Raw genomic sequence first — 22,690 nt, 5'->3', positions numbered from 1 at the left:
AGCGAGACTCCGTCTCAAAAAGAAAAAAAAAAAAAAAGAAAAAAAATTGTTTGCCTTAAGATATATAGGCATCTTTTCATAATTTTGCTATCTTTTATTATTATTATTATTATTATTTGAGACAGGGTCTCACTCTGTCACCCAGACTGGAGTGCAGTGGCATGATCATGGCTCACTTGCAGCCTTGACCTCCCAGGCTCAGGTGGATCCTCCCATCTCAGCCCCCTGGATAGCTGGGACTACAAGCATGCACCACCACACCCAGCTGATTTTTTTATTTTTTTTGAAGAGACTGGGTTTCGCCATGTTGCCCAGGTTGGTCTCGAACTACTGGACTCAAGCCATCTGCCTGCCTTGGCCTCCCAAAGTGCTGGGATTACAGGTGTGAACCACCCATGCCCAGCCTGCTGTCTTAAAAAAAGTAATTTTTTTTTTCAGCCACCAAACATTTCTATAGTTCAAGTGCAGTATTTTTTCTTGTATTCTTCGTTGGCAAGTTATTTCTTTATTCTGGGTTTATTTTCCCTTTTTCTTGAAGCACAGTCATTAGTTGTTTTTCCAGTGAGTGTTTTAGTCTCTATATGAAAACATTTTTTTCACTATCATTCATGATTTTTTTTGAGCTTTTTGTTTTTATTTTTTTCATGGTTGCTCTAGGGATTACAGTATACCTACTTAGCCTTTTACAGTCTACTTGAAGTTAATGTACTATTTCATGTTCTGTATCTACACTTTATGTATTTCCTGTGTATTATATCTACATATATTGAAAACCCCACCAGTGTTACAGTTTTTAATTTAAAAAAATTTTAATTGAAATATAAATCACATACCATAAAAATCACCCACTAAAATGTTCAATTCAGTGGTTTGGTATACCCACAGAGTTGTGCAACCATCACTATAGTCTAGGTTTAGAACATTTTCATCACTTTCCTTCCCCATATTCCCTCCTCAGTCCTAGGCACCATGAATCTACTTTCTCTCTTTGTAGATTTGCCTATTCTGGAGTTTTCATATAAATGGAATCATTTAATATATGATCTTTTGTTACTTCTTTCACTTGGCATAATGTTTTCAGTTATCTGTGTTACAGCATATATCAATATTTTACTTCTTTTTATTGGATAATTTTTTATTGTATAAGTATACCATATTTTAGGCATTTATTGGCTGACATTTAAGTTGTCACTTTTTTGCTATTATGAACAATGCTGCTATGAACATTTGTGTACAGGTTTTTGTGTGGATGTATGTTTTCATTTTTCTTGGATTATACCTAGGAGTGGAATTGTTGGACCATATGCCAATTCTACATTTTACCTTTTGAAAGACTGCCTGTTTTCCAAAGCAGCTACACCATTTCACATTCCCACCAGCAGTATGTGAGGGTTCCAGTATCTCCACATCCTCACTAGCACTTGTTACAGCTTTTTGATTTTTGTCATCTCGTGGTTTTGGTTTGCATTTCCTTGATGGCTAATGATGTTGAGCATCCTTTCATGTTTATCGGCGATTTGTATATCTTCCTTGGAGAACTGTCTATTTAGATCCTTTGCCCATCTTTAATTGGGATATTTGTCTTTTTATTATTGAGCTGTGAGAGTTCTTTATATATCATAAATATAAGTCCTTTACCAGATATATGATTTGCAAAAGTTTTCTATTCAAGGGTCCCATAATATTTTAAAGTGATGAGAATTTTTGAAATCAGTTTTTTAATTGCATGCTCTTTCCCTTCACCTAAGATGTATCCTTTGAAAATATCCAGTGGAGTATAGATCCGGGAGCAGACCTTTCTCAGTATAAAATGGATGTTACTGTAATAGATACAAAGGTAAGTTAAAAAGTAAAACCAAAACTCATTTGACTCTTATTCTAATGAGTTGTTAGTCAACCATCTCTCGTGACTCACTGTATCACCTTAAGATAATCAGATACCTCTTAAAACCTACATGTATTTATGCAGAAAATTAAGAAATAAAAATGCTTATTCTTCTAACTTTATGGTATTTTTTAAAGGGTAATACTTTCTGACTTTAAAGGCCTTTGCTGAAAAATATTAATATAGTTTTTAAAAGAATGCAGTGGGCAGGCACAGCGGCTCATGCCTGTAATCCCATCAGTCTGGGAGGTCGAAGAGAGAGAATCACTTGAAGCCAAGAATTCGAGACCAGCCTGGGCAACATAGCAAGGCCCTGTCTCTATAGGAAATTTTAAAGTTAGCTGGGCATGGTAGTGCATACCTGTAGTCCTAGCTACTTGGGAGGCTGAGGTTGGGAGGATACCTTGAACCCAGGAATTCGAGGCTGCAGTGAGGTATGATCACACCACTGCACATCCAGCCTAGGCAACCAGAGCAAGACCCTGTCTCATAAATAAAAATAATGCAAAATGCTGCATATCTTATATAATTTTATCTTTCATTAAAATAATTCATCATGTCTTCATTAGCTTTAAAATAATATACTATACAATTTATTTTCCAAGTTGACTATTTTTAAAAATTAAAATTCATAGTGGAAATAGTTTTTTGTCTTGTATTTAGCTTCTGTGTAGTTTCACAAGTTCCCTTTCATTTGGTAGCATATTAATAACAAAATATTTAACATTCGCTGAGTAATATATGCCTATCAAGAAATTAAATTTAATTTTTGAAAGTGTTCTTAGTGTACACTGATGTTCATTACTATGAAGCAAATTGGAAAAGAAAGGCAGGAAAAGTTGAAGGGTGTTTAGTAGTAAATAATTCTCCCTTTCCTTGGCAGCAGTCCGTCTTTTCCTAGGCTTGATTATATTGAAGCTAAAATGTTTTATAAGCAGTAAAACCTAAATCCTTACCTGTTCGTAAAGTATAAAAGTAAATATAGCTTAATGCTTAAAAGTGGTAAAATGTATGTTATGTGTATTTTACCAAAATGTTTTGTAAAAATTAAATATAAGACCATAAAGGAATAATTGTTAAAATTTTTGATTTTTAAAATATTTATTCAGGATGGCAGTCAGTCAAAATTAGGAGGAGAGACAGTGGACATGGACTGTACGCTGGTTAGTGAAACCATTCTCTTAAAAATGAAGAAGCAAGAGCAGAAGGGAGAAAAAAGTTCAAGTAAGATTTGTTTTTGTTTTGTTATTTTTTTTAATAACATTGTGTGAAGTTTGTAGTTGTACCATTGCACTGATTAGCTCAAGTGACCTCTTCACCATAAACCAGGTTTTTTCCTGCTCTGTTAACTTTGTGTTCCTCTTAGGAAAGCTCAGTTTCAGTGCGTCAGGAAAAAAAAAGTCTTTAACCAAAATAATTTCATTTCAGAAAAGATTCATATGGCTTCCAGGGATTTGCAAATGACAGCCAGCTACCAGTTTTGTGAATAAAGTTCTACCAGAGCACAGCCTTATTCATTTCTTTATGTATTGCCCATCGCTGTTTGTTCCATATAGCTGCAGAGTTGAGTAGTTGATGCAGAGACCTTATAGCCCCACAAGTCTAAAATAGTTATTTTCTGACCCTTTAAGAAAAAGTTTGCTGATCCCTGGTGTAGACAATTTTTTATAAGTGGTATAACAGGAATTCTTGAGTCCTGTGTTAGAATTAACGTTTTCTAAAGCAATTTGATAAGGAGAGAAAGGAGAAATCTACCAAGAAGTGTTAGTATAGTTTTACAGGTTAACATTCAGAATGATAGTGTATATGCTGAGTTAATCTGCTGTATTCCACCTCTGCTGATAAGGCAATTTGGCCAAATTAGTGGTCTACAGCCCTTTGTAGTGAGAAACTATTAATTCTTCACCCAAAGTCTTGATTTTCCGGAAGAGATGAAAACAATAGGAGGATTCTGGTTAGCACTACCTTAGCAACATTCCTAACTGTAGAGGCACATGACATGAGAACAGCTAGACTAGAAACAGTTGTCATTTATCATCCTTATGTATTGAAGAGTGAGGGCCTGCCACATGGGGAAGCAGTGCTAAAAGCAGAGACATTCCCCAGTGATCATTTGTTAGAAGCCGAATACATTGAGGCTGGGTGTGCATTCCTTATCTTCTGCTGAATTTTCTATAGTCTACCTGCTCAGAGCAAAAAATAAAATAGTCTTTCCCTGGCTTCTTTTGAATCAACTTGTCTATTGCTGCCTTAAATGCAGTAAATGAAAGAAAACTTTAGTAGTCTTTGCCTTATTTGTTCTTCAATGACAAATAACAAACCATATGATGAAGCAGATGGTTGCCTAGGTAGAGAAGCCAATACCTATTAAAAGACCATCACAGTAGTTTATTGCCATTTTATGGCTTGTATGACACTAAATAACTCTTCTTAAGAGGATACTTTGCTTTTAAAATTATTTTGTTCCTGGTACTAGCCTCTGATCATGTTTTTCTCATTTTTAGAAAAGAGAAAATCTGAAGTATGACCACTGTAAATCTATTCAGAAGACAATAGTTTCTCAAATTTATTTGACGCAAGTATCATGTGAAAGAGAAATTAGCACTTGGACTAATGAGGGAAAATTATAGAGATAATTTTGGCTAATAAAGTGCTATGTATACTATTGCTACATAATGAATGAATCACTTAAATAACTCAGGATTCAAACAATAGCATTTTCTTATCTTCATAGTTTCCGTGGCTCAGGAATTCAGGAAAGGCTTGGCTGGTCAGTTCTGTTTCAGGGTCTCATGCAGTGGTAGGCAGATGGTGGCTGGAACTGAAACAGCAGAGGGCTGGGCAGCTGGAGAGTGACTCGGCATCTCCTCATTCACTCTCAGAGCTTACTCACGTAGGCTCATTTGAGCTTCCTCTTCACATGGAGGATAAGTTTCCAGAGTCGGCACCCCAACAGAACAAAGCAGAAGCAGGTGACATTTTTATTACCTCAGAGGTAACATAGTGTCACAAAGATCTGCACAGGCATAAAGCGAAATGAACAGGCCCTCAGTGACACTCAGTGGGAGGAGTGTTGACATCATGTTGTAAGAATAGCACATGGAATAGGAGACATTAGTGAGGTTATATTTAAAAAAAAAAAAAAAAATCTACCCCATAAGGTAAAACTTTTCCAACACTTAGAATTGGTTTAAAATGAAATATACCAATAAAAATTCCATATTACTGCCAGTATTTCAATTCAGAAAATTTTCACACACCTACTCTGTTAGATTTACTAGGTGCTGTGACAGAAAGATCAACAAGGATATACTCTCTGTCTTCAGGTATTTCGCAATCACAAATCAAACAAAAATAAATCAGCAATTTAACATTTTGCTTTACAAACAGCATACACAGAATGTTCTGAGGATGCCTAGCACAATACCTGGTGCATAGAAGTTGTATTTTACTTACATATTTGACCTTCAGCATGAAGAATAAATGTTTAATTATCAATAAATATCAAGCAAAAGTTTTGTAGTAGGAAGTATTTTAGGAACTAGAGATAATGAATAAACAGAACAAAAGTACTTACCTTATGGAACTTACATTCTAATGAGAGAAATAAGCAATCCTATATATAATAGATGATGGTAAGTCCAGGAGAAAGCTAAAGCAAGGTAAGAGTGAGAGAGTGCTGTGGGTTGGGAGAGGTGGTACTTATATCGAATGATCTTAGCAGGACTCTTTTCTGTCATATTTGTTAGCCAACTGGATTTAAACTCTGGTGTTTTTTAAATGTGATTATATAATGGGAAATGTAGTTATACTGTGAAGATGAATTTATCACTTTCCATGTCAAATATGGCATTGAATTCCTAATTTCTAGTAATACTAAACTACCAGATGCTTAATGATGATGAAAGAAAATACTTTTTTGCTACTTCATTACAAAAAGTAAGCATGAGAGGTCGAGCACAGTGACTCGCACCTGTAATCCCAGTATTTTGGGAGGCCTAGGTGGGCAGATCACTTGAGGTCAGGAATTTGAGACCAGCCTGGCCAACACGGTGAAACCCCGTCTCTACTAAAAACACAAAAATTAGCCGGGTATGGTGGCACACACCTGTAATCCCAGCTACTTGGGAGGCTGAGGCAGAAGGATTGCTTGAACCCAGGAGGCAAGGTTGCAGTGAGCCAATATTGCATCACTGCACTCCAGCCCGGGTGACAGAGCGAGACTGCGTCTCAAAAGAAAAAAGCATGAGTAAAGGACATTTAAAGCCATAACATAAAGCCTTTGTAAATGTACAGTAACTACCCAGAGTTGGGAGTTTATTCTTACCTCATACACAGATTACAAGAATTAAACCTCATTATAGGAATCATGATTTAAGACGTGTCTTTAAGCACTTCATTACATACGTTACAGTTTGTTACTCACTTAGAGTAACTGAATTAACCCTCAGCCTTACAGCTTGCAACTAATATTCTTAGAATCATGTTTAGCATGTGTCCACAAACACTTCACTACATGCATTACATCTACACACCAAAAGAACACTCTTCACAGCTAGGCCTGCAACCCTCATTGTAATAATCATGTCTTTAAACACTTCATTACATACATTATAGTTTGTTACTCACTTATATTCACTGAATTTAACACTTAACAAGACAGCTGGCAAGTAACATTCTTAGAATTATCTTTTACATATGTGTCTACAAGCCTTTCACTACGTATATTACATCTATTCACTGAAAGAATACTCTTCAAAGTAAGGCCTGTAATCCACATTTTTTTTCTTTTTTTTTAAACATTTTTTAAACTATCAAATTTTTATTTTAGGTTTGCGGGTACATAAGAAGGTTTGTTACATAGGTAAACCACGTGTCATGGGAATTTGTTGCACATATTATTACATCACACAGTTATTAAGCTCAGTACCCAATATATAATCCATATTTTAACAACCATGTTTTAAGAAGTGTCTTTAAAGGACTGCATTCTGTTATTGTGTGGTAGTTACTACAGTTCATGATGGTCTACATATTAAGCAAAAGCTTGCTTGTTGCCCTAAGCCAATGCTCTTTTACGTAGATGAAGAAAGAAAAATGAACGATAGCTTGGAAGATATGTTTGATCGGACAACACATGAAGAGTATGAATCCTGTTTGGCAGACAGTTTCTCCCAAGCAGCAGATGAAGAGGAGGAATTGTCTGCTGCCACAAAGAAACCACACAGTAAGATTTTTTTCTGTTTAATTATGGCTTCTCAGTTGCAGGATTTAGTAAGTTACCAAGCTAATTAACAAAGGTTTGATGACATATCAACAATTAAAATTTCATATTTCTTGTATAAATTTTTTCAGTTTTTTAAAATTTTGAGATAATTTTACACTGAGTTCCAGAAAATTTTTCAGCATTCTCCTGTACCTTTGACTCAACCTCTCCTTATGTTAATGTGTTATATAGCTATAAAATATTTATTAGAACTAAGAAACTAAGATTAGTTTGGTATTACAAATTTCTTTCTAAATACACATAAAATTGATAAAATTTTTGAGAAATGTCTATTAATTATTAAATTAATTGTAATAGAGTAGAAGGAGAAAGTTTTGTAGAACATTCAGATCCAGCCAGGCACAGTGGTTCACACCTGTAATCCCAGCACTTTGGAAGGCCAAGGCAGACAGATTGCCTGAGCTCAGGAGTTCAAGACCAGCCTGGGCAATATGACAAAACCTCATTTCTACAAAAATTAGCTCGGCATGGTGACACGTACCTATAGTCCCAGCTACTTGGGGGCTGGGGCGAGAGGATCGCTTGAACACCCAGGAGGTCGTGGCTGCGTCAGTGAACCACCCACTGTACTTCAGCCTAGGCGACAGAGTGAGACCCTGTCTCAAAAAAAAATAATTAATTAATTAAATTCAAAAAAGGAAAATTCAGATCTGTTTTCTGCTGTGAATGCTTTACCTTACCAGACAAAATACCGAATGTAACTATGTGTATTAGTCTTAATATTTCTTTCATTAGAAGCAGTAATTTTATAATGTAGGATAGCAATCAGAAAAAGAATACTCTAATTGAAAATCTAAGTAGATAATCTGGATTAAAAATTGTAATTTTTGTTAAATCTCTCATTTTTCTCATTGTTATTAAATTGGTCTGAATTTTTAATCTTGTGCAAAGATTGTTTTATGCTGGTTTAAGTGAATATACCTTCTACTGTGGCACAATCTTGATTATGCTCATGTTTCCATCAGGTTTTTAAAACAACAAACAGCCCTTAACTCAAAAGTGAATGAAACCCAAACCAAAGATAGAAGACAGTAGGCTTTTGCTTGCTTAGTCCATGGCAAAAACTCCATCAAGTAAATTTTGAAATAAAAATTTACAGCTGTTCAGTATCCTTTTTACCCCCAAGAAGGACCTTTTGCAAATAGCTTTCACCTCGAAGAAAAAGACTATTTTTTGCAAAGGTGTACTTATTAATTTCTGTTCCTTTTCCTTGTTTTAAGTTACATTTGACACTGACTATCCTAGAATTTCTTCTCACTTAGCTTTTCTGACAATGCTGCATCATTCCTTTTATTTGCCACAGCTTGTTTCCCAGAATATCCCCAAGACTCTTTGTTCCTCACAACTTGTTTTCTGTCACAACTTTTGTCAGCCCTACCTCTGAAAATGATTCCAAATCTGCATCTCTAGGTTTGACTTCTCTGATGAATCCCAGTCTTGCATTTCTGAGTACTGTGAGATACTTTTATGTCTCTTCAGCTTAAACGTAACATGTCTGAGCCAATTTCCATTTACTTCCAACCAAATAATCTTCAGACGTTTTTATTTTTCTCAGTCACCCAGGCATATAATTTAGGATTTGTTATGTATTTATTTTATTTTCTCAACCCAGTTGCTACCTTATATGTGCTTTCTCACATAACCCTTAACTGTCTACCTGCTTAATGTTTAACTCTCTGCTTGCTTAATGTCTATTTTCCTCACTGTAATGTAAACTCCATGAAGACAGGAGACCTGCTCTCTCTTGTTATACGTTATGTGTCTGGAACTTAGCACAATGCTCAGTAAATTTTGATTCTTTGAATAGATGCTAGCGTTTAGCTATTTGAGTCTAGACATCTTAGGAGTCAGGTCCCAAGTTCTGAGCTCTAGTTTTTAATCTGTCACCAATTTTCTGATAAAATCTTTACTCTGTTTATGCCCTAGTTATAACTTACCTTAAAGATGCATTGTAAAAATCAACAGGATTGGTGACAATGTAAATTAGTATAGCCATTTTAGAAAATAATATGAAGATTCCTCAAAAAACTAAAAATGGCCAAGGTGGGCAGATCACAAGGTCAGGAGATCGAGACCATCCTGGCTAACATGGTGAAACCCCGTCTACTGAAAATACAAAAAAATTAACCAGGCGTGGTGGCGGGCGCCTATAGTCCCAGCTACTCGGGAAGCTCAGGCAGGAGAATGGCATGAACCCGGGAGGCGGAACTTGCAGTGAGGCAAGATCGCGCCACTGTGCTCCAGCCTGGGCAACAGCGCGAGACTGTGTCTCAAAAAAAAAAAAAAAAAAAACTAAAAATGGGACTATCATAGACCCAGCAGTCCCACTACTGGGTGTATATCCAAAGGAAAGGAAATCAGTATGTTAAAGAGATATCTGCACTCACGTTTATTGCAGCACTGTTCAGAATAGCCAAGATACGGAATCAGCCTAAGTGACTATTTACAGATAAAGAAAATGATATATAGATAGATATTAATAAATTAAAATTATTTACTTTATGGTCATAAAAAAGAGACTCAAGTATAAAATACATATACATACACACACAAAAATACTATTTAACCACTAAAAAGAACAAAATTCTGTCATTTGTGCAAACATCGATGAGCTTGGAGAACATCATATTAAGTGAAATAAGCCAGGCACAGAAATATAAGTACCACATGTTCTTATTCATATTTGGAATCTAAAAAAGTTGATCTCATAGAAGTAGAGAGTAGAATAGCAGTTACTAGAGGTGGGGAAGGCTGGGATAGCCAAAGGTAGGTTAATTGATATAAAAATATAGCTAGCCAAGCAAGGTGGCAGGCACCCATAGTCCCAGCTACACAAGAGGCTGAGGCAGGAGGATAGCTTGAGCCTTGGAGTTCTTGGAGTAGTGCTGTATTGGAGTTCTGAGGTATGATGCATATTAAGTTTAGCATCAATATGGTGACCTCTTAGAAGCAGGAGACCACTAAGTTGCTTAAGGAGCAGTGAACTGGCCCACTTCAAAAATGGAGCAGGTCAAAACTTGCATGCTGATCAGTAGTGGTACGGTGCCTATGAATTGCCCCTGCATTCCAGCCTGGGCAACATAGCAACACCTGATCTCTAAGAAAAATAAATAAGGGAGCCGGGCACAGTGGCCTACACCTGTAATCCCAGCACTTTGGGAGGCCGAGGCGGGCAAATCACAAAGTCAGGAGATCGAAACCATCCTGGCTAACACGGTGAAACCCCATCTCTACTAAAGATACAAAACATTAGCCAGGCATGGTGGCGTGTGCCTGTAGTCCCAGCTACTTGGGAGGCTGAGGCAGGAGAATCTCTTGAACCTGGGAGGCGGAAGTTGCAGTGAGCCTAGATCATGCCACTGCACTCCAACCTGGGCAACAGAGCAAGACTCTGTCTCAAGAAAAATAAAAAGCTAAATAGAAGGAATAAATTGTAGTTCAATAGCTCTATATGGTGACTATAATTAACAACAATATATTATATGTTCTCAGATAGCTAAAAGCACAGATTTTGAATGTTCCCAACACAAAGAAATGACAAATGTTTGAGGTGACAGATATGCTAATTACCCTAATTTGGTCATTACACATTGTGTACGTAAATCAGAGTATCACACTGTATAAAGATGTATAATGATATGTAAATTTTTTTTATTTTTTTGAGACAGAGTTTTGCTCTGTTGCCAAGCTGGAGTGGAAGTGTCACAATCTCAGCTCACTGCGACCTCCAACTCCCTGGTTCAAGAGATTCTCCTGCCTCAGCCTCCCAGGTAGCTGGGATTACAGGCATGCACCACCATGCCCAGCTAATTTTTGTATTTTTAGTAGAGACAGGGTTTCACCATGTTGGCCAGGCTGGTCTCAAACTCCTGACCTCAGGTGATCCACCCACTTCGGCCTCCCAAAGTGCTGAGATTACAGGTGTGAGCCTCCGCACCCAGCCAAAATTAATATTGAATGCTGTCTTTTGTTGTTGTTTCTTGTCAAATGATAATAGTGGGCATCTGAGTATTTCTTTTAAACTCTAAAATACTTTCTGAGATAATGACTTTTAGCTGTCTAGTAATTTTGAGGTAAATGAGACAGCACCCTCCTCATTATGCAGATGCAAAAGAAAGAAAAAAGTAGTTACAGAGGCAGGGCGTAGTGGCTCACGCCTGTAATCCCAGCACTTTGGGAGGCCAAGGCGAGTGGATCATGAGCTCAGAAGATTGAGACCATCCTGGCTAACATGGTGAAACCCTGTCTCTACTAAAAATACAAAAGATTAGCCTGGCATGGTGGCGGGCGCCTGTAGTCCCAGCTACTCGGGAGGCTGAGGCAGGAGGATGGCGTGAACTCGGGAGGTGGAGCTTGCAGTGAGCAGAGATTGTGCCACTGGACTCCAGCCTAGGCAACAGAGCAAGACACCATCTCAAAAAAAAAAAAAAAAAAAAAAGTAGTTACATAGTTGCAGAAAATTTAAATGAGTTGCTCAGAGGCCTAGAGCATGAAACCCAATAAAAATGGAAGTTTGAGTACATGTCATTTTCTTCCAAGCTAGTTAATTATTTCTCATTAAGTTCTACATTTAGTTTGTAATGTGCATGTTTTATTTATAGCTCATGGTGATAAACAAGACAAAGTCAAGCAGAAAGCGTTTGTGGAGCCATATTTTAAAGATGTTGAAAGGTAAGTTGGTTTTTATTTGTACCAGCAATGTGACTGGAAGTACAATCGAGCTGTCTTTTATTTCTCTCTCTTTTTTCTTTTTTTTTTTTTTTAAGACAAGGTCTTGCTCTGTCACCCAGGCTAGAGTGCAATGGCGTAATCTCAGCTCACTGCACCCTCTGCCTCCTAGGCTCAAGCAATACTCCCACCTCAGCCTCCTGAGTATCTGGGACTACAGGCACGTACTACCACACCCGGCTAATTTTTTTATTTTTTTTTCACCGCGTTGCCAAGGCTAATCTTGAACTCCTGGGCTCAAGCCATCCATCTGCCTCGGCCTCTCAAAGTGCTGGGATTACAGGCTTGAGCCACCACACCTGGCCAATAGAGCTGTCTTTGTCAGAGTATCTCTAAACTGCTAAATTGCTAGTTTGGTTAAATTAAAATTATTTACTTTATGGTCATAAAAAAGAGACTCAAGTATAAAAACGACAAATTTTACAAATAAGGAAATTTTACCACCATCACCTTTTTTTGGCAGTGGTAATAGTTTTCGCTGCTTTATTTTATGTGTGTGTATGTGTGTGTGTGTGTGTGTGTATTTTTTTTTGAGACGCAGTTTCACTCTGGCCCCCAGGCTGGAGTATAGTGGCGCAATCTCGGCTCACTGCAACCTCTGTCTCCTGGGTTCAAGTTATTCTCCTGCCCCAGCCTCCTGAGTAGCTGAGATTACAGGTGCCCAACACCAGGCCTGGATAATTTGTGTATTTTTATTAGAGATGGGGTTTCACCATGTTGGCCAGGCTGGTCTCAAACTCCTGACCTCAGGTGATGCACCTGCCTCAGCCTCCCAAACTGCTGGGATTACAGACATGAGCCACCACACCCAACCTGTGTGTTTTATTATTTTTTTTAAAAATGTCTTTTCTATCTTTTCAACTTGGGGCATTTATTAAATTGTTTAGATTTTATGTAGTATAAGACTTTAGGTAGGCCGGGCACGGTGGCTCATGCTGTAATCCCAGCACTTTGGGAGGCCCGGGTGGGGGGATCACAAGGTCAGGAAATCGAGACCATCCTGGCTAACATGGTGAAACCCCATCTCTACTAAAAATACAAAAAATTAGCCTGGCGTGGTGGTGGGCGCCTGGAGTCCCTGCTACTCAGGAGGCAGGAGAATGGCGTGAACTCGGGAGGTGGAGCTTGCAGTGTGCCGAGATAGTGCCACTGCACTCCAGCCTGGGCGACAGAGCGTGACTCTGTCTCAAAAAAAAAAAAAAAAAGACTTTAGGTAGTAAGACTTAGGTTTATTATGCTTCAGAATTATTTTATGAGGATTTTTGAATCTTTAAAAACAAAACCTTTAAGCATGGTTTTTTTTTGTTTTTTTTTTTTGAGATGGAGTTTTGCTCTTGTTGCCCAGGCTGGAGTGCAATGGCGTGATTTTGGCTCACTGCAACCTCTGCCTCCTGGGTTCAAGCAATTCTCCTGCATCAGCCTCCCGAGTAGCTGGGATTACAGGCGCCCGCCACCACGCCCGGCTAATTTTTTGTATTTTTAGTAGAGACAGGGTTTCACCATGTTAGCCACTATGGTCTCGATCTCCTGACCTCATGATCCACCCACCTCGGCCTCCCAAAGTGCTGGGATTACAGGCGTGAACCACCATACCTGGCGCTAAGCATCTTGATTTAACCATAATGTGACTTTCTGCCTTTCACAAAGACTGCAAATTCTGTTACTTACAGTCACCTACTATTTGTTCTTAAAGCAAATTGAAGACATAGTAATTCATTCAAAAAAAATTATTTTTTTCTTTAAGTTAAGATGTTGGTAAAATCGAGTTACCCAATAAAGTTATTCCTTTTATTTTTATTTCTGTTGAGAATTTTAGAAATCTAACAGGCCAAGATTTTTTTTTTATTCCTGTGAAACTCTTGAGCTGTCATTTTGTTAAATGCTTAATTCTTCTTTTTTAGTTACCAGTTTTCCAAACAAATGGTACTCTAGCATTCCAAATGTGACTAGGTTGTTTTTTATTTAGGTGTCATTATATACTCATCAATTTAAGTATATTTGATATGTTATAATCCATTGCAGTCATTATCCTTAGAGATACCCAGATTGTCCCATCTTTGCCTAAAGGAAAAGGAAGCTTCTTTCATAGCTTTCTTGCTTCTGGTATCTGGAATCTGCCATTTTTCCTGGAGCCCTAGTTCCTTTTAGTGAGAAATGGTGTTTAGGCCACAGTCTGGCTGCTAGGGTTGCACTTTAGTCATTGTTTCTCAGCCTTTTAGGTGGACAGAGTTAGGAAAAAGGTTTTTTGTATCACTTTGATTTTTTTTTTTTTTTTTTTTTTTTTTTGAGATGGAGTCTCACTCTGTCGCCCAGGCTAGAGCACAGTGGCACAATCTCAGCTCACTGCAAGCTCTGCCTCCCAGGTTCACGCCATTCTCCTGCCTCAGCCTCCTGAGTAGCTGGGACTACAGGCGCCCACCACCACGCCCGGCTAATTTTTTGTATTTTTAGTAGAGACAGGGTTTCACCGTGTTAGCCAGGATGGTCTCGATCTCTTGACCTCATGATCCACCCACCTCGGCCTCCCAAAGTGCTGGGATTACAGGCATAAGCCACCTCACCCGGCCATATCACTTTGATTTTTTAAGGTAAACTATACTTCATACTGATCGCTCTAACTCAAATTCAGGACCACAGGATATTTATGTAAACTCCTCTATCTTACGTCTGTATTTACTTTCCCACCTACTGAAAATCCGACTTCTCAGTGCCACCAACATAATTCCTTAATTTATTTTATTCCACAATACACATAAAGCAGTTTCAGAATAATACCATCAATAATATAATTAATGAAAATAGTTTGAAAACTTTTTGTATGCTCTTTTGTCCTTAAAATATATTCTATTAGAAATGTACAGTCAAATCACTGTTTTTTTTTAAAAGTCATTTGGGATAATTATTTTTTGCAGTTATGCCACCAACTCAGTACCCAGGTTTATTTTGCTTTTGATTTTTTAGGAATTGGGTTTTTTTCTTTTCATATTTAATTCTTTTAAAAGTATATAAAGTATAATATATTTTATATATATATAATATATATATATATAATGTATGTGGTAGACACAAAGTATGTACATTGTACCAGACTACAAGTATATTCAGATAAATCTCACTTCTATTCTTGGCCTCTATATCTTACAGCTCCCTATCCCTATAGGTAAACATTTGTTTAAAATTTATGATTTTTCTTCTATCCTAAAAACTAGAAGCAAATACATGTATATAGTCATGCTCTCCATGACTCATATAGAATATTATATATACTTTGCTCTACTTTGCTTTTTTAGATGGAGTCTCACTCTGTCACCAGGCTAGGGTGCAGGGGCGCCATCTCGGCTCACTACAACCTCCACCTCCTGGGTTCAAGCGATTCTCCTGCCTCGGCCTCCTGAGTAGCTGGGACTACAGGCATGCGCCACCACACCCAGCTAATTTTTGTATTTTTAGTGGAGACAGGGTTTCACCATGTTGGCCAGGATGGTCTCGATCTCTTGACCTTGTGATCCGCCCACCTTGGCCTCCCAAAGTTCTGGGATTACAGGCATGAGCCACGGCGCCCGGCCTGCTTTTTTTATTTAACTATAGATCCTGGAAATCACTCAAGTTGTATATAGTGATATTCCTCATTTCTTTTTAGCTCCATAGTACTTCATTATGTGACTCTAACGTAGTTTATACCCTAGCAATGGACACTTGGGTTGTTGACAGTTATGCCTAGTAGACACAGTGCTGCAGTGAATAACCTTGCACATTCTCTTTTCATATTTTTGCCTGTAGATCATGGAGATAGATTCCTAGAAGTAGGACTGCAGAGTAACAACTGTCATTTTCCAGGTGGCTCATGCCTGTAATCCCAGCACTTTGGAAGGCTTTGGCGGAAGAATCGCTTGAGCCCAGGAGTTTGAGACCAGCCTGGGCAACACAGTGAGACCTCGTCTCTACAAAAAATTAAAAAGTAGCTAGGTGTGATGGTGTGTGCCTATAGTCCCAGCTACTCAGGAAGCTTAGGTGAGAAGATCACTTGAGCCCAGGAAGTCAAGGCTGCAGTAAGCTATGATCACACCACTGCACTCCAGCCTGGGCAACAGTGAGACCCTGTCTCAAAAAAAAAAAAAAAAAACAAAAACAAAAAAAAAAACTGTCATTTTAAATGTTTCATATTAAAGGTTCACTAGTTTTTTAAAAATGTATGAGTAGTTTTATTTATTCTGAAGCAATTAGATAGCTGGAGAATAAGAGGTGAATGGAAGTGTGGGGATGGAGGCATGGAGATGCTAAAATTCTCAGTTACATTGTTGCTTTTCCCACTGAGAATACTAACACTGCAAACCTGGGAAGATGGATTGTGTAGCATCAGGGACAAGAAGCTTGTTTAAGTGATGCTTTGAGGTCTACTACAGATGCCATTCTACTAGGAGATTCCCTACGTCATGATAAGACACTACAGAAGTGGAGTAGTTAATATTCAGAGGAAAGGATATGGCCAAAAATGAGATCTGCATAATCTTAGGATTCCATAAACTCTTTGAAAGAAAATATAGTTGTGGCAATATTTTTTGTGTGTACTTTCTTGGTTTCCCTTTTCTAATTCACAGATCACACCAGAATTAAGGGTTCTTGAGTTGAAACAAAAAAGGACTTAGAAATAGAGTGACTAAAACTTTTCTTTTTGAGGGAACATGCTGCCAACTAGAGGGGCATATGTGTGATCTTTTTATTACACTTCCATTTAAGGTATACATTCTATTTCACAGTGCTTTATTGCACTTTGCAGATACTGTGTTTTTTACAAATTGAAGGTATGTGGCAACCCTGTTTGAACAAATCTGTCAGTGGCATTTTTCCAACAACGTACTTACTTAATGTGTCTGTGTCACATTTTAGTAATTCTCACAATATTTCAAACTTTTTCATTATTGTATCTGTTAACGGTGCTCTGTGATCTGTGATCTTTGATGCTATTTTTTTTTTTTCGAGACAGAGTCTCGCTCTGTCGCCCAGGCTGGAGTGTAGTGGAGCCATCTCGTCTCACTGCAAGCTCTGCCTCCCGGGTTCATGCCATTCTCCTGCCTCAGCCTCCTGTGTAGCTGGGACTACAGGTGCCCGCCACCACGCCTAGCTAATTTTTTTGTATTTTTTTAGTAGAGATAGGGTTTCAACATGTTAGCCAGGATGGTCTCGATCTCCTGACATCATGATCTGCCTGCCTAGGCCTCCCAAAGTGCTGAGATTACAGGCATGAGCCACCACGCCCGGCCTGATGCTATTATTATAATTGTTTTGGGTCATCATGAACGATGCCCATATAAGACAGCAAACTCAATCAATGAATGTCATGTGTGTTCTGGCTGCTCCACCAACCGACCATTTTCCCATCTCTCCTTCTCTTCTTGGGCCTCCCTATTCCCTGAGACACAGCAACATTGAAATTAGGCCAGTTAAGAACCCCGCAATGGAAGCAGGTATGGTGGCTCATGCCTGTAATTCCACAACTTTGGGAGGCCGTGATGAGCAAATCGAGACCAGCCTGGGCAACATGGAAAAACCCCATCTCTACAAAAAATACAAAAAAAAATAGCTGAGCATGGTGGCACACGCCTGTAGTTCCAACTATTATACTGGGGGAGGCTGAGGTAGGAGGATCGCTTGAGCCTAGGAGGTCGAGACTATAGTGAGCTGTGATCGCACCACTGCACTCCAGCCTGGGAGACAAAGTGAGATGCTGTCTCAAAAAAAAAAAAAAACAACTATGATGCCCTCTAAATATACAAGTGAAAGGAAGAGTTGCACATCTCTTACTTTTAAATCAAATGCTAGAAATGATTAAGCTTAATGAGGAAGATATTTCAAAAGCCAAGATAGGTAAAAAGCTAGGCCTTTTACACCAGTCAGCCAAGTTGCAAATGCAAAAGAAAGTTCTTGAAGAAAATCACACGTGCTACTCCAGTGAACACATCAATGGTAAGAAAGTGAAACAGACTTACTGCTGACATGGAGGAAATTTCAGTGGTCTAGACTGAAGATCAAACCAGCCACCACATTCCTTTAAGCCAGTGCCTAATCCAGAGCAAGCCTCTAACTCTATTTAGTTTGAGGAAGCTGCAGAAGAAAAGTTTGAAACTAGCAGAGGTTGGTTCATGAGGTTTAAGGAAAGAAGCCATGTCCATAATATAAAAGTGCAAAGCAAACAGCAAGTACTGATAGAGAAGCTGTAGCAGCAAATGATCTAGAATATCTGGCTGAGATCAGTGATGATGGTGGCTGAACTAAACAACAGATTAGTGTAGATGAAACAGCCTTCTATTGGAAGAAGATGCCATCTATGACTTTGATAACTAGAGAGGAGAAACCAGTGCCTGGCTTCAGAGCTTCAAAGGACAGGTTGACTCTTGTTTGGGTTAATGCAGCTGGTGACTTCAAGTTGAAGCCAGTGCTCATTTACCATTCTGAAAATCCTAGGACCCTGAAGAATTATGCTACATCTACCGTGCCTGTGCTTTAGAAATAGAACAACAAAGCCTGGATGACAGCACATCTGTTTACAGCATGGCTTACTAAATATTTTAAACCTATTGATCAGAAAAAAAAAAAAAGACATCCTTTCAAAATATTGTAATCATCCAACGGTTGTTTTTTCTTTTTTTCCCACCATACAAATAGAGCTGATTCACTGAGACAGTGATACTATAGTAGAGAAAGAGTGTAATAATTGCAGAGTTAGTCAAGTGGGAGGACTGGAGTTGTTATTATTTAAATCACCTTCCCCTAAAATGTGGAAGCTATGGTTTTTTAAGGATAGTTTGGCAGAGAGGGAGCTGGGAACGGGGAATGGAGATTGGTTGGGTTGGGGATGAAATTATAGGGGGTCAAAGGTGTCTTTTTGCACTGAGTCAGTTTTTGGGTGGGATCACAAGATCAACTGAACCAGTTTTTTGGTATGGGTTACCAGCGCAGGTGAGCCCCACCTGGTCCATCAGAATGTAGGGTCTGAAAAATACCTCACACCCTAAGGTTTTATAATAGTAATATCATTTGTATGTAGGAGCAATTGAGGTTAGAAATCCCATGACCTCTGTCTGCATGACTCCATTCCTGAGCCGTAATTTTAACCTCTTGACTGATTTGCTGGTTTTGCATTAGGTGGTTTAAGTCTCTGAGCAAGGAGGAGGAGTTAGTTTTGGGAAGGAGCTGATAATCATCTTTGTTTTAAAATAAACCTTGTGGCTAATTTGTTAGTTTTACAAAGGTGGTTTCAGTCCCTGAGCAAGGACAGGGCTGATTTCCAGAAGGGGCTGTTATCATCTTTGTTTTAAAGTTAAACTAAATTTTTCTCATAGTTAACTTGGCCTATGCCCAAAAATAAACACAGCTTAAAGGTTAAAAGCAAGATAAAGTCAGCTAGGTCAGATTTTTTCCGCTGTCATAATTTTTGCAAAGGTGACTTCAATACTACTGTTCATTGACAAAGCACGTTGTCACCCAAGAGCTCTGATGGAGATGTACAGGGAGATTAATTTTTTATTTATTTATTTATTTTGAGACAGAGTCTCACTCTGTCACCCAGGCTGGAGTGCAGTGGTGCGATCTTGGCTCATTGCAACCTCCGCCTCCCAAGTTCAAGTGATTCTCGTGCCTCAGCCTCCCAAGTAGGTGGGATTACAGGCATGTGCCACCACGCCTGGCTAATTTTTTTTTTTTTTTGTATTTTTAGTAGAGACGGTGTTTCACCATGTTGGCCAGGCTGGATGAATATTGTTTTCATGCCTGCTAACACAGTATCGTTCTGCAGACTGGATCAAGTAGTAGTTTGACTTTCAAGTTCTCCTATTTAAGAAATACAGTTTGTAAGGCTACCCCTGCCATTGATGGTGATTCCTGTGATGGGCAAAGTAAACTGAAAACCTTCTGGAAAGGATTCACCATTCCAGATGACATTGAAAACATTCATGAGGCCAGGACTTCAAGACCAACCTGGGCAACATAGTAAGACCTCATCTCTACTAAAAAGCAAAAATTAGCTGGGCCTTGTGGCTTGCACCTGTAGTCCTAGCTAACTCAGGAAGCTGAGGCAGGGGGATTACTTGAGCCCAGGAGTTCAGGCTGCATTAAGCTATGCTCATGCCACTTCACTCCAGCCTGGGCAACAAAGCAAGAACCTGTCTTAGAACAAACTAAATAATAATGAATAAAATAAAATTTTGTGCTTCTTGATTGCTTTTTCTTCCCAGCATACTCCATAGCATATTAATCCATACCTAGTGGCTTTGACCCTCCTAGGTTTCCGTGATTCACAGTAGGATCTTACTCATTTAAAGATAACCACAAATGATAATTATGCCTAATATTTTGAAGAACTCATGGTAGGTGGAGCAGCATAAGGTAATTTTTCTTTTTTCTGTTTTTTTTTGTTTGTTTGTTTTGTTTTGTTTTGAGACAGGATCTCACTTTGTTACCCAGGCTGAAGTGCAATGGCACAATCATTATTCACTGCAGCCTCAGACTCCTGGGCTCAGGCAGTCCTCTCACCTCAGCCTCCTGAGTACCTGGGACTATAGGTGTGTGCCGCCACACCCAGCTAATTTTTTATTTTTATTTTTTGTAGAGACGGGTTTTGATATGTTGCCCAGGCTGGTCTCAAACCCCTGGTGTTGGTCTCAAGCAACCCTTTTGCCCCAGTCTCCCTAAGTGCTGGGATTATAGGCATGAGCCTCTACACCTGGCCAGTAATGTTTCTCATAAATAGGATGGCAAATGGCATACAAACAGATGAATCTGTTCTCTGCGCAGAAGAAGTTAGTCCTGAAATCTGGGTTCTTAGTACTGGAAAACAGTTGTTTTTTTTTTAATGTTATACAACGCCAATTTATGAGTTTCATAATACAGTGTTCATTTTTAAATAGGTTATTATATTTTACCTCCTAACCTAATTATTATTTTCAGCCAGTGAAAGGCAGAAATAAGTAATAGTAATTGCCTTTCAGTATAAACCCACTTGTATATTTTTGCTTTTATTGTCTGTTATTTTGAGGTCTTATTCATAAAATCTTTTCCCAGACCATTGTCCTGAGACATTTCCCGTATATTTTTTTTCTAGTAGTTTCATAGTTTTGGGTCTTACATTTAGGTCTTTGACTCATTTTGAGTTGATTTTTATATTGAGTGAGAAATAGGGGCCTATTTTCATTCTTCTGCAAGTGGATATCCAGTTTTACCAGCACCATTTATTAAATAGACTATCCTTTCCCCAATGAAGGTGCGTGGCTCCTATGTAAAAAAATCAGTTGCCTATAGAGGCATTCATTAATTTCTGGTACTCTGTTCCATTGCTCTATGTGTCTGTTTTTATGCCAGTACCATGCTGTTTTGGTAACTGTAGCTTTGTATATTTTGAAGTCTGATAGTATGCTGCCGCCAGCTTGGTTTGTTTTTTTTTTGCTTTTTTTCTTTTTTTGAGACAGAGTCTCACCCAGGCTAGAGTGCAGTGGCGTAGTCTCGGCTCGCTGCAACCGTTGCCTCCCGGGTTCAAGTGGTTCTTGTGCCTCAGCCTCCTGAGTAGCTGGGATTACAGGCCTGTGCCACCACACCCAACTAATTTTTGTATTTTTAATACAGACATGGTTTTGTCACGTTGGCCAGGCTGGTCTCGAACTCCTGACCTCAAGTAAGCCACTGCGCCCATCCAGCTTTGTTCTTTTTTGCTCAGGATTGCTTTGGCTATCGGTATGTCTTTACTGGTTTCAGCCTAATTTTAGGATTTTTTTTTATATTTCTGTGAAAGCCTGGGCACAGTGGCTCACGCCTGTAATCCTAGCACTTTGGGAGGCTGAGGTGGGCAGATCACCTGAGGTTAGGAGTTCAAGACTAGCCTGACCAACATGGTGAAACCCCGTCTCTACTAAAAATAAAAAATTAGCCTGGCGTGGTGGTACAGGCCCGTAATCCCAGCTACTCAGAAGGCTGAGGCACAAGAATCGCTTGAACCCAGGAAGTGGAGGTTGCAGTGAGCCAAGATCATGTCATTGCGCTCGAGCCTGGCCAACAGAGCAAGACTCTGTCTCTAAATAAATAAATATTTCTGTGAAGAACATTATTGGTATTTTGATGGGGATTACACTGAATTTGCAGATCACTTTGGATAGTAAATAGTTTTAATTTTTTAGTTAGAAAAAAATACCCATAAAAATACTTGGTGTATAGTAAGCACTTAATAAGTATTTGATGAAGCAATATTTTTCTAACGTACTGAATAAGCATTTCAAATAAAAATGAATGAATGTTTTTGGGATTATTTCTCCTCTGAACTCTAAGCTTTGTTAATTTAATTCATTTTTCCCCCAGAGAGACTAGCTTGCAAAATTTTCCTCATATTGAGGTGGTTCGGAAAAAAGAGGAGAGAAGAAAACTGCTTGGGCACACATGTAAGGAATGTGAAATTGTAAGTACTAATGTAGATACTAATTTTTTTTAAGTACGGCTTTATAGATAATAAATGCATGATTTTAAAATCACATATACAAACCATATTGGTTATAGAAACCTCTTATTTGAGCCAGCATAACAGAAGGAGTAAAGAGTATTCTGGGTCGGGTGCGGTGGCTCATGCCTCTAATCTCAGCATTTTGGGAGGCCAAGGAGGGCAGATCACTTGAGGCCAGAAGATCGAGATCAGCCTGCCCAACATGGCGAAACCCCGTCTCTACTGAAAATACAAAAATAAGCTGGGTGTGGTGGTGCACACCTGTAATTCCAGCTACTCAGGAGGCTGAGGCAGGAGAGTCGCTTGAACC

At 38.7% G+C, this 22,690-nt stretch overlaps 1 protein-coding gene across 4 annotated transcripts in view; it reads left to right on the top strand.

The window, feature by feature from the left end:
• The window catches only part of RBBP8 (RB binding protein 8, endonuclease), a 96,230-nt gene that overhangs the window by 63,735 nt on the left and 9,805 nt on the right, over nt 1–22,690 (top strand). For 2 of the 4 annotated variants that reach the window (XM_032152654.2, XM_032152655.2), the window contains exons 13-17: nt 1,749–1,837; nt 2,995–3,109; nt 6,969–7,112; nt 11,774–11,843; nt 22,242–22,338. In XM_032152654.2, the coding sequence (XP_032008545.1) occupies nt 1,749–1,837; nt 2,995–3,109; nt 6,969–7,112; nt 11,774–11,843; nt 22,242–22,338 (515 nt within the window). Of the gene's footprint in view, nt 1–1,748; nt 1,838–2,994; nt 3,110–4,389; nt 4,837–6,968; nt 7,113–11,773; nt 11,844–22,241; nt 22,339–22,690 lie in introns of those variants that run through there. The other 2 variants (XM_032152656.2, XM_058438564.1) reach the window with 2 other exon arrangements.

Source organism: Hylobates moloch, unplaced genomic scaffold (assembly GCF_009828535.3).
Source record: "Hylobates moloch isolate HMO894 unplaced genomic scaffold, HMol_V3 SCAFFOLD_5, whole genome shotgun sequence".
NCBI lineage: Eukaryota > Metazoa > Chordata > Mammalia > Primates > Hylobatidae > Hylobates > Hylobates moloch.
This window is presented reverse-complemented; position numbering and strand designations above follow the sequence as displayed.